This window comes from Mytilus trossulus, chromosome 7 (genome assembly GCF_036588685.1).
Source record: "Mytilus trossulus isolate FHL-02 chromosome 7, PNRI_Mtr1.1.1.hap1, whole genome shotgun sequence".
NCBI lineage: Eukaryota > Metazoa > Mollusca > Bivalvia > Mytilida > Mytilidae > Mytilus > Mytilus trossulus.
In genome coordinates this window covers 81,490,491-81,504,154 of record NC_086379.1, presented here as the reverse complement: position 1 = coordinate 81,504,154, position 13,664 = coordinate 81,490,491, and the positions used below count along the sequence as shown (strand labels likewise).

Genomic DNA, 13,664 nt, shown 5'->3' with positions numbered 1-13,664 from the left:
CATTCCTAGATTTACTCTATTTGAAATAATGAATTCTGCAAGTACGTACAAATTTTTTTATCCCTCGACAAGTCTATGTATTTAAGCTTTTGATTTAACACGTTATTGACCAAACAATAAGAATGCAACATTAATTAATGCTAACTTTTTTAAATTTTTGAATGACATAATACGTACAAAGAGTTTCATGAATTACCAACAATATTGAACAGCGCACCATACCACATCAATTGCCGTCAACAAATGAAGAAGCAAGTCCCCACTGTTTTTTGGTGAATATCTTATTTGTTCATTTTATTAGATTAACAGTTCAATTAATGAATTAATACTGTTGCTTCCATGGGCAACTGAGGGTTGATAAAACAGGTGATTGTTAATAAAATATGTTTAATATTAAAAAGAATAAAGAAAAAAAGAAGAAAAAATCAGTTTGTGGATATTCGATTATTTTAACGTGTTGATTGACAGATAACAATGAAATTGGACACAACGATAGAAACAAAACTTCAGACGGAATTGAGTAATCCAGATGATAATTAAATCAAAATTGTTACTGATTGATTTTAAAGTTTTTTATTTTATATTTTCATTAAGTCGTTTCCACTGATGAATAAACAAATCAGCGGTAGATTGTGTTTTCAGAACGACAAACACAATCTTAAAACATTCTTTGTATTTATTTGTCAATTTAGCATAATCGTAAGGCAACATACACAATTATAGAAATGAAGCATTACGTAAGGTTGTGGTTACGTGTAAATCTATAGAAGCTGTAAGTTGACATTGATGTAATGTATTTGATCTGGCAAACTGACACAGAGATATGTACTTATAATTACATAACTAAACTGATATGTGCTTAAGATTTTAAAGATAAAAGAAGAATCATACCAACGTAATTATAGCAAATGTTCACCATCATGAATAATGTGTGTACATGAAAAGAACGTACGTTTTTATTCATACATTATTGTGATCTTGCTTTTTGTTTATTTCTCATGTCTTCCATACGACTTTTCAATTGATTTTTGGTAAATAATTTTGATATTCAGATCAATAGAATTAGAACAATGTTATAATTGCCTTACTACCGTATATCATCATTACATTGCTTTTTGTGGTGTATTTCAGATATATGTGTACATCAAACGTTTAAATATTTTACTCGCTGCTACACTTATTTAATTTTTAAAAAAATCATCTACAAACAATACAATGTCTTAGTATATATGTATGATTTGGTTTTTCAACGATGACACATGTATACCTGTTTTACTACACAGAGTCGTTGTGACTATCTAGGACTTATTGTAAATGTGAGATAATTCTTGGAACACCTGAACAACCTCAAAATTGTGAGGTAAATTTGTTAATCATAATTGGGTTTTTTAAATGACATATTTAAAGTAATATGGTGCATCTAAGTTGGATGGAAAGGGTACATAACTCAATTTTGGACGGAAACCATTATTGCACCCAACTCGAAAACATTAAAGTCTGGAAGAATTTGTCATTCCGGCCAAAATAAAATAATATATTCGCAACTGACGCTTCAATTTCACATACTTATACGAGAAAACAATAACGTTAAAATACACCCTTGTATAGTCTATCACTACTTTGTTGTCCAAAGTAGCGAGATTAGGTCATGTGTAAATGAATTTAAGTATTGAATGGTCATTTTGATTTTACTTCTTCGGAAAAGTCTGAAAATGAACATGATTTATGTTTCAGTCTTCAAAGTCTCTAAATAGCTGTTTATATCAAAACTACAGTTGCATGTCTTGGTTATGTATTCGTGTATTATTTTTATGTATTGTAATATATATGGTGAGACGTAAATAAACTATTTGTATTGTATTGTATTATTATTTGTCTGTTTTTTTTTTTATTTTCAGCGATGGCGTTGTTAGTTTATTTTCCATCTATGAGTTTAACTGTCCCTCTGATATCTTTCGCCCCTCTTTTACTGCTCATGAATGGAAGGTTGAGAATAGTTTAACTGTCCCTCTGATATCTTTCGCCCCTCTTTTACTGCTCATGAATGGAATGTTGAGAATAGTTTAACTGTCCCTCTGATATCTTTCGCCCCTCTTTTACTGCTCATGAATGGAATGTTGAGAATAGTTTAACTGTCCCTCTGATATCTTTCGCCCCTCTTTTACTGCTGATGAATGGAATGTTGAGAATAGGAAACTTGATATCATCGTTATCTTACCGTTCATTCTAGTTAGAAGTCGACAATGTCGAGTTAAAGATAAAAAATATCAAGCAAACCTTCTATTTGTGTTACTATACTTAATATCAAATTCAGTATCATATTATACAAACAATATATGATACTTCATAAACATAATTCGCTTTACTCTACACCTTTAATGTCTTGCGAAGAGACAAACAGGTGTCAATGATCGAAATTGAAGCAGCTTGATACGATGCTTGATATTTTTGTGCTGACAGAATTGTCATTGATATGGTTATATTTATAAATTTACTATTTACAATTATTTGAATTTTTTTAAATACTAAGGCTTTTCAACCTCAGGCATAGATTACCTTAGCTGTATTTGGCAAAACGTTTAGGAATTTTGGTCCTCAATGCTCTTCAAATTCGTACTTTATTTTGCCTTTTTAACTTTTTTGGATTCGAGCGCCACTGATGAGTCTTTTGTAGACGAAACGCGCGTCTGGCGTATATACCAAATTTAGTCCTGGTATCTATGATGAATTTATATATGAGATGGTTTTGTGACAAAACCTAATCAATTGATATGAAAGAGATTTTAAAGAAGTTTATAGAACCCACAGTTTGTGGTGGATTTCGTGGTACTCAGTATTTACTGTACATATGGTGTCCCATGCAATGTTTTTGTCTTTTTGTTGATTTAAAAAAAAAAAAATCTAAATAATTTAATGTTGGATGTTACGCCTTTTTCAGATTGGCTGACGTTGTTTTGTTCATCAGCTCATAGACATTATTTTGTTATGCAACCGTGACGTCATCAACTTTTTTTCATGGTTTACTCTGGTTTGAAATGAAATTTAGAATTAAATTATAAGAAATAACTGTAATAATAGTATTTCTGTCTATTCAAAAAACATGAAAAATGTGGTGCTTACTTTAAAATAACCCCTAGCCGGTAATTTAGTGTGCACTACATATTTTATGTTATTTCAAATAGACAGAACAAAATATCACAGTCATTCTTTAAATAAAATGAAGTTACACCATGTCGACGAAAAAGAAAGAAAAAGTAAACTTTTATTTTCATAGATATGCTCAAACCTGATCCATTTGCTGCTGAATCTTTTGAAGCACCTGTGATCACCTAGGGATCGTGTTGCTCAGTCTTATTTTTCTATGTTTTATACCATCATTTTGTGTATTGTTGTTGGTCATTTGGTCCTTTCTTTTTTTGCCATGTCATTGACAGATTGTTTTTGACTTATGGGTTAGAATATCCCTTTGTCTTCTTTCGTTTATCTTATAGATGAATCTAAACTTAAACTTAAAAAAAACGATGTCATAATCGATATTGTATATGAGATAATTCTGACAGAAAACACTTGAATATACTAAATTGCAATCTTGTTATATCGTAACAGGCTGCTTCCGTTTCGATCATTGGCACCTGTTTGTCTCTTCACAAGACATTAAAGGTGTAGAGTAAAGCGAATTATGTTTATGAAGTATCATATATTGTTTGTATAATATGATACTAAGACATCAATATTGTTAATTTATCCGGTAATAACTTTTTCAGTGGGTACGATCCTCTCATTAAAGAGTTAACATACCATCTTTCATCTGAGCGTTTATAACGAGTGTTTTCTGTATAAAACAGTCGGTCGTATAATTACACACGATGGTTTCGTAACATTTCTTATCTTTTGATGTAATACTTAATGATTACAACAAGCAGTGTGTATCATCCTAACAACGCTCTTATTCTTGATAGATGGATTGATAGAGTAATGGCGATACGAAAATTGTTAATCATGAAATCACCTGGTCCTAAGGTAAATACACCCAATTTATTAACTGATAATCTAGTTTTGTTCTATGATGATAGTTGACTGTCCCTTTGGTATCTTTCGTCCCTCTTTTATCAAAGGTACCAGGATTATAATTTAGTACGCCAGACGCGCGTTTCGTCTACATAAGACAGATGACAGATACCACACCAATGCCTGTAGAAAAAAGGTTGACTGTCCCTCTGGTATCTTTCGTCTCTCTTTTACACTAAAATTTTGAGCTTTGGATAAAAAAAAACTGGATTATTTTAAAAATTCTGTATTTTTTAAAGTTATTGACAACATGGAAAAAGTAAATCATTCAACCATGTTCAGAATTTCGTGTTGATATAAATAAGAAATTGTGGTATGAGTTTTTAATCCTAAATTGAGACAACAGTAATTTACAGATATACGAATCTCATGAATCCCGTAAAAAGATACAAATCAAAGTAAAAAAAAAAAAACTGAAGTTATCCTTGTGAGTCGATAGGGTGAGAGTGGAAGATATTTTATTTTCTCTGTTGAATTGTTTATGGTCGTGTTGTGAACTTTATATGACTGTTTATTTGTAATTATGGTCCTATGTTGCTGAATGTTTTATCTATATAAACTCATTATGAATACAAGATATTTGAAAATTGTACAAATATAAGTCATAAATATAAATCAATTGCTTTTAAAAAGCAATTGTAAACGGTCTTTCCCCCCTTTGAAACAATGATTGAAAGGGGGGTGTTTGTTGTTTGTTTGTTTGTTTCTGTAAGGGGTCTATAGTATTGTGTTACCGGAGAAGTTTCATGTTTAGTTTGGAAAGATTTTATTTTAGGTCCAGCGCGCGCCAGATTGAGGAGACATCACGTGACGCGGGTTTAAAATAACGAGAAGTTATTATTTTTATTCCTTTTTAGGTGGGGATGTTGAACAGACAACATGTATAGAGACGGAATGTACACAACTCTAGGAACATTCTTGAGAGGAAGCTGCACCACGATTCTTATAAACTTTTAGTATATGTATGCCCTGCTGACTGCAAATTTTAAGGGTCGATTGGACTTGTAGTTTCAGAGTACATGTCGATTTTTTTTTCAGAAGAGACGCAAGAATAATATTAAAATTCATTTTTTCTTGAACCATTGAGAGTTTGTTCCTTCAATATACTGTCATTAATAAACAGTGATACATATTGATTGATTGATTGATTAGTTGGTTGGTTGGTTGGTTTAACACTTGGAATAGGGTCTCTTGAAACAATCGGAAAAAAAACAAATGAGACCTTTGACCCCGTATTAAACACACGAGACGGAAACATGCTTGCAATGATTGATTAGTTGATTGATTGATTAATTGATTGATTGATTGATTGATTGATTGATTGATTGGTTGGTTGGTTAAACACGTTGGATAGGGTCAATTGAAACAATGAAAAAGAAACAAAGAAGATCTTGGTCACAATATTGAACACATGAGACGGAAACATGATTGATTGATCATGATCGTGATTGATTGATTGATTGATTGATTGATTGGTTGGTTGGTTGGTTGGATGGTTGGTTAAACACGTTGGATAGGGTCAATTGAAACAGCGAAAAAGTAACAAAGAAGATCTTGGACCCTATACTAAACACATGAGACGGAAAAATGATTGATTGATCAATCAATGATTAATTGATTGATTGATTTGTTGGTTTGTTGGTTTGTTGGTTGGTTGGTTGGCAAACACACATAAAACTCTTCAAGTAATACATAAATCACATATGAACATGACCTTGACCTTTGTCCTTGTGACCTTTGTCAAGGTCATTGTTTCACAATATCATTGCAAAAGACCCTATGGGCCAAGGACATTTTGTTAAAGAGTTTTGCCTAATAATGGCTTTATATAAACCACCAATGGGGATTATGTCCCTTACACAATGGTAAAGCCAATACAGTCGAAATGTAACAAAGTTGCCACCTGAGGTACCAAGCATTTTTCACTATGTAAATTTTCTGTATCTATAACCATTATAAAGTTATAAGGAAATCAAAGACAAATAAAAATCTAAAATACGACCTTGACCTTTGACCTTGACCTAATTTTCATTTTTTGGACCCAGGGTCTCAAATCAAAAGACCCTAGGTCTCTATCACTTATGGTTTTCCAGTTTAAAATACATTTCAAAATTTCAAAAAAAAAAGGGGAAATACCTCTCATATGGAATCTCTATACGGCTACGGTCAAAATAAAACAGAACATCCTGAGGATGTAACGCGGCATTTGAACAAATAAATTTGTCGGTTTCTTAAACGGTTGTGAAGATTAGGCGATAACAAAAAAAACATTGTTTGGGGAGATAACTCTTATATGGGAAAGTATTCGGTTTCGCAGTGTCAGTTTCAATAGCGCATAAACTGTTCGATATCATATTTCATTTATCTAAGCGACATCTTGCGAAACAAAAAAACAGCGAAGGAAACAAAAGTTGGCGGAAGAAAAAAAATAATAATCAGAACAAAACCAATAGGTCTTTCCACCAGAAAAGGGGGAAAGCCCTAATTAAAAGTAATAATTTATATGAGTTAAGTTAAGACTATTTTCACTTCGAAACATATGACAACTGTCTATTACATCTGAATTGGAGCAATTCAACCTAATTCCAGTTATAATTTTCAAGTGCTCAGAAAAGTTCCATTAATTCGTATATGTGATATTGCTGTCTAGTCAAAATAAAAAAAAAATAGGATTACAGAAAGAACAAACTAAATTTTACTTTTATCTTGTAAACTTTCGTTGATTGTAAAATGTTCCATATCAAAAAGAAAAATAGTCACATATAAAACTACGTTGGATATATTTTGTTTTTGCGTGATGTGATACGTGATATAAAAAATACGTAAGAAAAGATTTCACAAGCAACATGTCTGGAAACCAAACATTGCTCTTCAACTTTGTACTTGTTTTTGCCTTTTACCTTTTTTGTTAATCGAACATCACTGATGAGTCTTTTGTAGACAAAACGCGCGTCTCAGGCAAATACACAATTTCAATCCTGGTATCTATGAGTTTATTATTGAGAATATCAAGAACACAAATGAATAGATAGTAGCGCCAAAACATTTTGCAGACAAGAATGTTGAGGGAATCTCAACCTTTGTTGCAAACGTGATCTTTCAACGGATGATTGTTAAAAACTAATAAGTCTAAGAGAAGCGCACGATACCATGGCAATGAACTAAAAAAAAAAGGACAAAGAGACAAACAGTTTGTATGATCAAAGGTGCTCCGGAAGTTGATAGAGTCGAACCATTTGTATGATTAAATGTAAGATAACGTTTTCAATGTTTCCCTGGAATATGCTTCACAAGGTATGATAAATGTTACATCGCCATTGTTTCAATACAATCCATATCTACATGAATAAGTAAGCTTTTTCTTGTTCTTTATTTAAACGATTTTATTTTGCCATGCCATTGTTCGCTTGTGTTTGATTAAGTACTATCCATCACGCAAGAGCTTTTGACACAAAACACATTCTAGTTCACATGAGATTTGACTAAACTCAAGATTACTTAATTCATCGTTCAAAATAGCATTAATCTTCATTTCCTAATTCGATTACGGATAAAAAATGATAATTTAATAGGCATGCAACATTAATAAATCCGTTGTAATTTGTTTGAAGGTCTCATTTGCACCTTAATTCGGTACACCATTAAAAGATTTGCTTCGTCGTTAAAATAATTATCGACGGACGAATACAATAATTTAAACAAATGAAGTTACATCATAGTATATACCGTTAGGAATAGTTCATGTGAGTCAATATCCGTAAAACAAATTTCCATTTAAATTTTTCTTTAAAATATTAATAATGTTTATTCTGATTTACTTAAGAAACGTTTTCACTACTTAAATTACGTAAATTTTGCAAATTAATCAATTACTGATATATATAGTAAGTATATTTTAAACAAAACAATTGCTGAATGTGATAACATCAGTTTTTTCTCTTTCTGAGAGGCAAACTATCACATCGGATGCGATTAGTATACAAAATTATATATATCACAATTGGGTGGCTTCCCAAAAGTGCATGTCCACTGAGGTGACTTCCCTAAGAGACAAAAATGACTTTGTCTACAATTTTTAGTGAGTCCGTCTGGACTAAACGTACATTCTCACTTAAACATTTTGTTATGTTAACACAAATTACAGTTATCTTGTTGCATCATGAAATTGTGTTTTACTTACTAGAATTCCTTGGTCATTCGAAGTTGTTATCAACAGTCTATATATATGCATTTGTATTTTGTAGTTCAGTGTTTCTGTTTCATTGTTTTCCTCTCATAGTGATGTGTTTCCCTCGATTTGTTTTTGTTACCTGACAATAGGACAACTCTCCATTCAAATAAAAAAGTTAAAAAGTAAACCATTATAGTTCAATGAACGGCCTTCAACACGGCGCATCAGTTATGACCACTAACGGTATACTACTGTTGCCTTTATATACTATACAGAATATTCCTGTCGTTCTGATTTGCTTGATATCAATCCAGGCTTAAATGATTTGCTTGATATCAGTCCAGACTCAAATATGTGTTTTGCCTAATGTGATCACATTTAAAGTTTGATTACGTGTTTGATATCAAGTATGATTATGATATATAGACAAATGTGCTACGTATATTAACTTAAAAACTCGACAGTGAATTCATTTTACATGCATGACTAACCATCATAGTTCAGTTGGTTTCGGTCAAAAATGTATTTTAGTTGCCTGCAATAACATGCTATTTTATCGAATAGTCTTCGTTTTGTCACGATGATCATTAAACCTACTTTGCCATTAATGTTTCCCTTTGTCATTCATACTTTTTTTAATTATATATTGAAAGAGGGACGAAAGATACAAAAGGGACAGTCAAACTCGTAAATCTAAAACAAACTGACAACGCCATGGCTAAAAATGAAAAAGACAAACAGAAAAAAACAATAGTACACATGACACAACATAGAAAACTAAAGAATAAACAACACGAACCCCAGCTTCTGGCTAAGTTTTTATCAGACAATGGAAAAGTTAATTCAAATACTATTCAAGTTATTTCGTGGAAAAACTATAAACGAGCTAATGCCTACGCCCCATTTCAGTGGCAATTTTGTGAATCTGTTTTGATACTTTCACTATGAACACTCGCATTTTTGTTTAATTATATGACGTCTTTATTTCCAGATTTGCTTAATCGTCTTTGTTCACAACATATTTCAAATAACAATACAGTTTGTATAAGTAACAGACTTACAATAATGATCAATAAATTTCACAATTGAATGTAATATTTTGTATGAAAAACGATATGTACAAAAAACAAATTGTGTAAACAGTGAACCAAAATTATTTCAATCTGCGTCTTTGTGATATGGACGACGAATTGATGCCAGTTGTTATGGTATAAAATAGTTGACCTGGATGTACTGAAATAAGGGCAGTAATATGCTAAACTGTAGTTTTGCAAAGCCATTGCATTTTTCATGTCTAAATTGAATGCAAAGTTGTGTTAACCACGTAGTCATGTGTTCCCTACAGGAATGGATTATACATAGCTAAAATTATTCTTAGAGTCCTGTGAGAAATTATTTAAATAAAGCATGTCCGGGAACGCGTTAGAATTTACATTTACGTTTGCTGTAAGAAAGATATTCTCTTAATAGTCAATTAGGAAGTGTTTGCCAACAAATATGCTGAATATCCAATCAAATATGTAATTATAATCATTAAACTTAAAAGTCTGTGTAGTATTAAATGAATTAAGAAAGTAAACATGTAATTCCCATTTGGGAAAACTAAATAATTTTGCAATAAATTTCGACCTTCATATGGTCGTATGTCATCTTTTTTCTTCTTTTACAGTTTCGTCATTCATTATTCAAGTTTTTTAATGTACTCAGGAACTAAAATTATTAGCCATTTGTCGTTTTTGAATATTCTTTATATATATATTCATCATACTCTATTAAGTAGTTTATTGTATTGTACTTTGACATATTAAACTCAATCTGAGGAATATTTCATATTCTATTTGATTTGATTTAACCTCCGATGAAGACAAACAATGTTAAGGGGTAAACACTTTGAGCTTCCTATTTGTTAATTTTCCATTCTTATGCCTCTACATTTAGCAGCGTCTGTATATGAGGTATACATTCTACAGTTGAGTCGATTCCAGAGATTGCATTTTTTAACTTTTTTGGATTCGAGCGTCACTGATGAGTCTTTTGTAGACGAAACGCGCGTCTGGTGTATATACAAAATTTAGTCCTGGTATCTTTAATCAGTTAATTATTCCTACATGATGTTTTCATAGATGTTGTCGCTTCTTACAAGGATGATGTTAACCAAATAGTTCTAAGTGATGAAGTTGAAATCATTCCTAATATGTTTTACGGACGTCATTATGAGTTTGTTGGTCGTTATTTGATATCCGTTTCAAAGATTACGACACGCTCTTATTTTCGAAAACACAATCATGTCCTAATTCTCAAACATGACCGACCGAATTTATCCACAGCGTTGTACTTTTTACACGAGCAACACGTTGTGTGCCACATATGAAGCATTATTTGTTCATCCTTCCGTAGCACCAAGTATCCAGATATCAACAGGGTTTTCGTTAGATTTCGTGTTGCTAAGTTTCTTGTTTTCTATGTAGTTTTTTTGCTTTCATTATTCAATTATTTGTATATCAGTTATCTCAACCAGTATCACAGCAATAATCGTTAGTCTTTTATCATTCTATCTGTGTGTGTAGTACCGTAATTCTTAACGATTCCCTACCTAGTACACTTGCGTTTTAATGTTTTATTTAGACTGTAGTTTACCTATAACATATTAAGATATATCCGATTTCATCTCAGTTTGTACCTTGTACGTTGTATTGTCTTATTTCTAATTTCTAGGAGAATTTAGTAGCATGCTGTTGGTATGGTCTGTTGTACTGTTTAATATATTTGGTAATCAGCATTTTCATCATATGTAAATCAAACTAAATAATAAAAAACGTTTTGAATTGATACTATGTCTATACTCACACAACCCAAATGCCTATGCAATTAATTCTCCGAAAAAAAAACACAATTAGAAGAACACAAGACATTTCATTTTTTTTTATTTTTGTGAAAATGTTAAAAAATAGATGATATGTTTTATACACTTATTTACACATGATATTGCATCAATTAACACAGATTAATAAAGGCACAGCTTCATCCACTAAAGTCATGTTACATCAAACAAACAAAACAGACATTTGCATAATGAAATTTATACATCGTTGTTGCATATATCACAAATTACTTATACTTCTCCTTCACCAAAAGCATATGCTCCATTCCTTGACGATGGAGATTCTTTAGTTAGATTATCTCCTTCAGAAGCATTATTTTTTGCACTTTGATTTTCCTGAGTCAAATTACTATCCCCACCTATGGCATTATTATAACTAGGTGATCGCCTTAAGGTAGAATCCCGTCTTCTTTGACGCATGTCGCCATTAGACGTCTCAGCTACCTTTGATTTGTTTTCTATGGTGTCATCTTCAACTTTAGAATCTTGATGACCAATAATTTCAAGTTTGTACTTTAATGCCGGCGCTTGCTTGATTGCCCTGCATTAAAATAAAACATTATATCAGTGTTCTTGTATACGTATGACGGGCAATGAAAAATGTACGTTATATAATATTCATTTGATGTGTACGTGTTCCTCTATTCACGAAAAACGCATTTAGACGAAGACAGTTACAAAGACTTGGTATATCTTATAATTTGATGCAAAATCGAATTCGTATGACATTTTTTCGATTGTCTGTTAAACTCATCTGTGCTTTTTTATAAAAACTTATTCAAAAGGTTGATATTTTGGTCTAAAAAATATAATTATAATATAATAACAGCTGAATAAATTGAAATAAGTGTGCATAAATACAGATATACTTTTACATCCCAAATAAATTTGTTGGATTTTGATGTTGTGTTGTGTTGGAGATGATAAATCATCCAGTTCTTTTGGTAGATTTTATATTGGATCAACAAAATGTACACGATATATTTGGTTTGATCAGTAGAATCCCCGACAAAGCTAGATAATACAATTAATTATCTAATTACTACTACAATTAGATATCAATTAGTATTATAATTTTCACTGTTATTAATATAAGTTAGATAAGTCATTCAAATCTAATCTTGAATTTCATCCAAATTCTTTCTTAATTTTTAGATCACGTTTTAGAAATTCAAATGTGACGTCACTTTACGCGTTGCAATGGCTTTGATATTAATATTTTGATATGAGCGTCACTGATGAGTCTTATGTAGATGAAACGCGCGTCTGGCGTACTAAATTGTAATCCTGGTACCTTTGATAACTATTTGAATAACAATGGCTACAATAAATAACACGGCTGTTATTTTGTAATGTTTTCGTTTTTATTCTATAGCTAATCACCACGTCAGTTTAATCATGTATATCTATTATATAGTCATTTTATAAAATTTACAGTTTGCAAAACTATGTTTTATTCTTGATAATAATGAAATTTTGTCACAGGCGGATAACCCTGCAGTATTGGTCACAACGTTTTAGAACTTTTTTTCCTCGACAATCTTCAACTTTGAACTTGTTGTGGCTTTCATACTTTTTTAATCTGAGCATAGTTTTGTGTGGACATAACGCACGTCTGGCGTATTTTATTTTAATCTGGTACCCTTTGATGGCTATTGTTCGTTTGTTTCTCTGTCCTATATTTTCTCCCATTTATTTATTGTAGCCCTGGTGTGTAATGTTGTTATTTTAATGATATAATTAACAAGTGGTAAGTTTGGCATGCCACAGAACCCGGTTCTACCCACCATTTTTGCATACCAAGTCAGGAATGTCCATTGTTATATTATAGTTCGTTTCTGTGTGTGTTAAATTTTGGTGTTGTGTTTCTGTTGTGCCATTGTTCTCTTATATTTGATACGTTTCCCTCAGTTTTAGTTCGTAACCCGGATTTGTTGTTTCTCTATCGATTTATGAATTTCGAACAACGGTATACTACTGTTGCCTTTAAATATGGCACTATATAAAGAAAATCAGTCTTTTTGCTATTGAACATTATTATCACCTACAACTGCCCATGTCACTCACCCGATTTCTCTACTTAGTTTCTGTATTTTTAACAAAGCAAGATCCAATTCGTGCTTTGCTTTCCATAGTTGTGTCTCACACAGAGGATCTTTACATTTATGTTTCTTATGTAGGTCTATAGCTTCCATTATTGTCTGTTCGAACGTCAATGATTTACCCAAACTCTAAAGAAAAAGATATTGTTTTATAACTTTCTTCTTTGTTTCATATGAACTGGTTCTGAAACCTTTATGTTTTATGAACTCCTGACAGTTGAAATCTCACACTTTATTAATAATCATCTCAAATATTCTTACAAATTTGTGATATCTTATCTCGTATAGAGAATGTGACCAAATACAATTCGCAGAAGAATGTAAGTATAAAAATGAGATGATGTGATATAATTGCCAATAAGATTTCAAACACTTTATAGTTTGTTTTGTTTAAAGTATTAAATATCAGTAACCTGTTTGTGAAATATGAATACAATCTTTA

General features: G+C 31.5%; 1 protein-coding gene across 1 annotated transcript in view; it reads right to left on the bottom strand.

Annotated features, from left to right (window-relative positions):
• Positions 1 to 11,180: 11,180 nt before the first annotated feature.
• LOC134725970 (glutamate receptor ionotropic, NMDA 2B-like) overlaps positions 11,181 to 13,664 on the bottom strand; it is a 43,590-nt gene continuing 41,106 nt past the window's right edge. Inside the window, exons 16-17 of the mRNA XM_063590306.1 lie at positions 13,188 to 13,351; positions 11,181 to 11,661 (exon numbers count right to left, since the gene is read on the bottom strand). Of these exons, the coding sequence (XP_063446376.1) occupies positions 11,352 to 11,661; positions 13,188 to 13,351 (474 nt within the window). The 3' untranslated portion in view covers positions 11,181 to 11,351. The remainder of the gene's footprint in view (positions 11,662 to 13,187; positions 13,352 to 13,664) is intronic.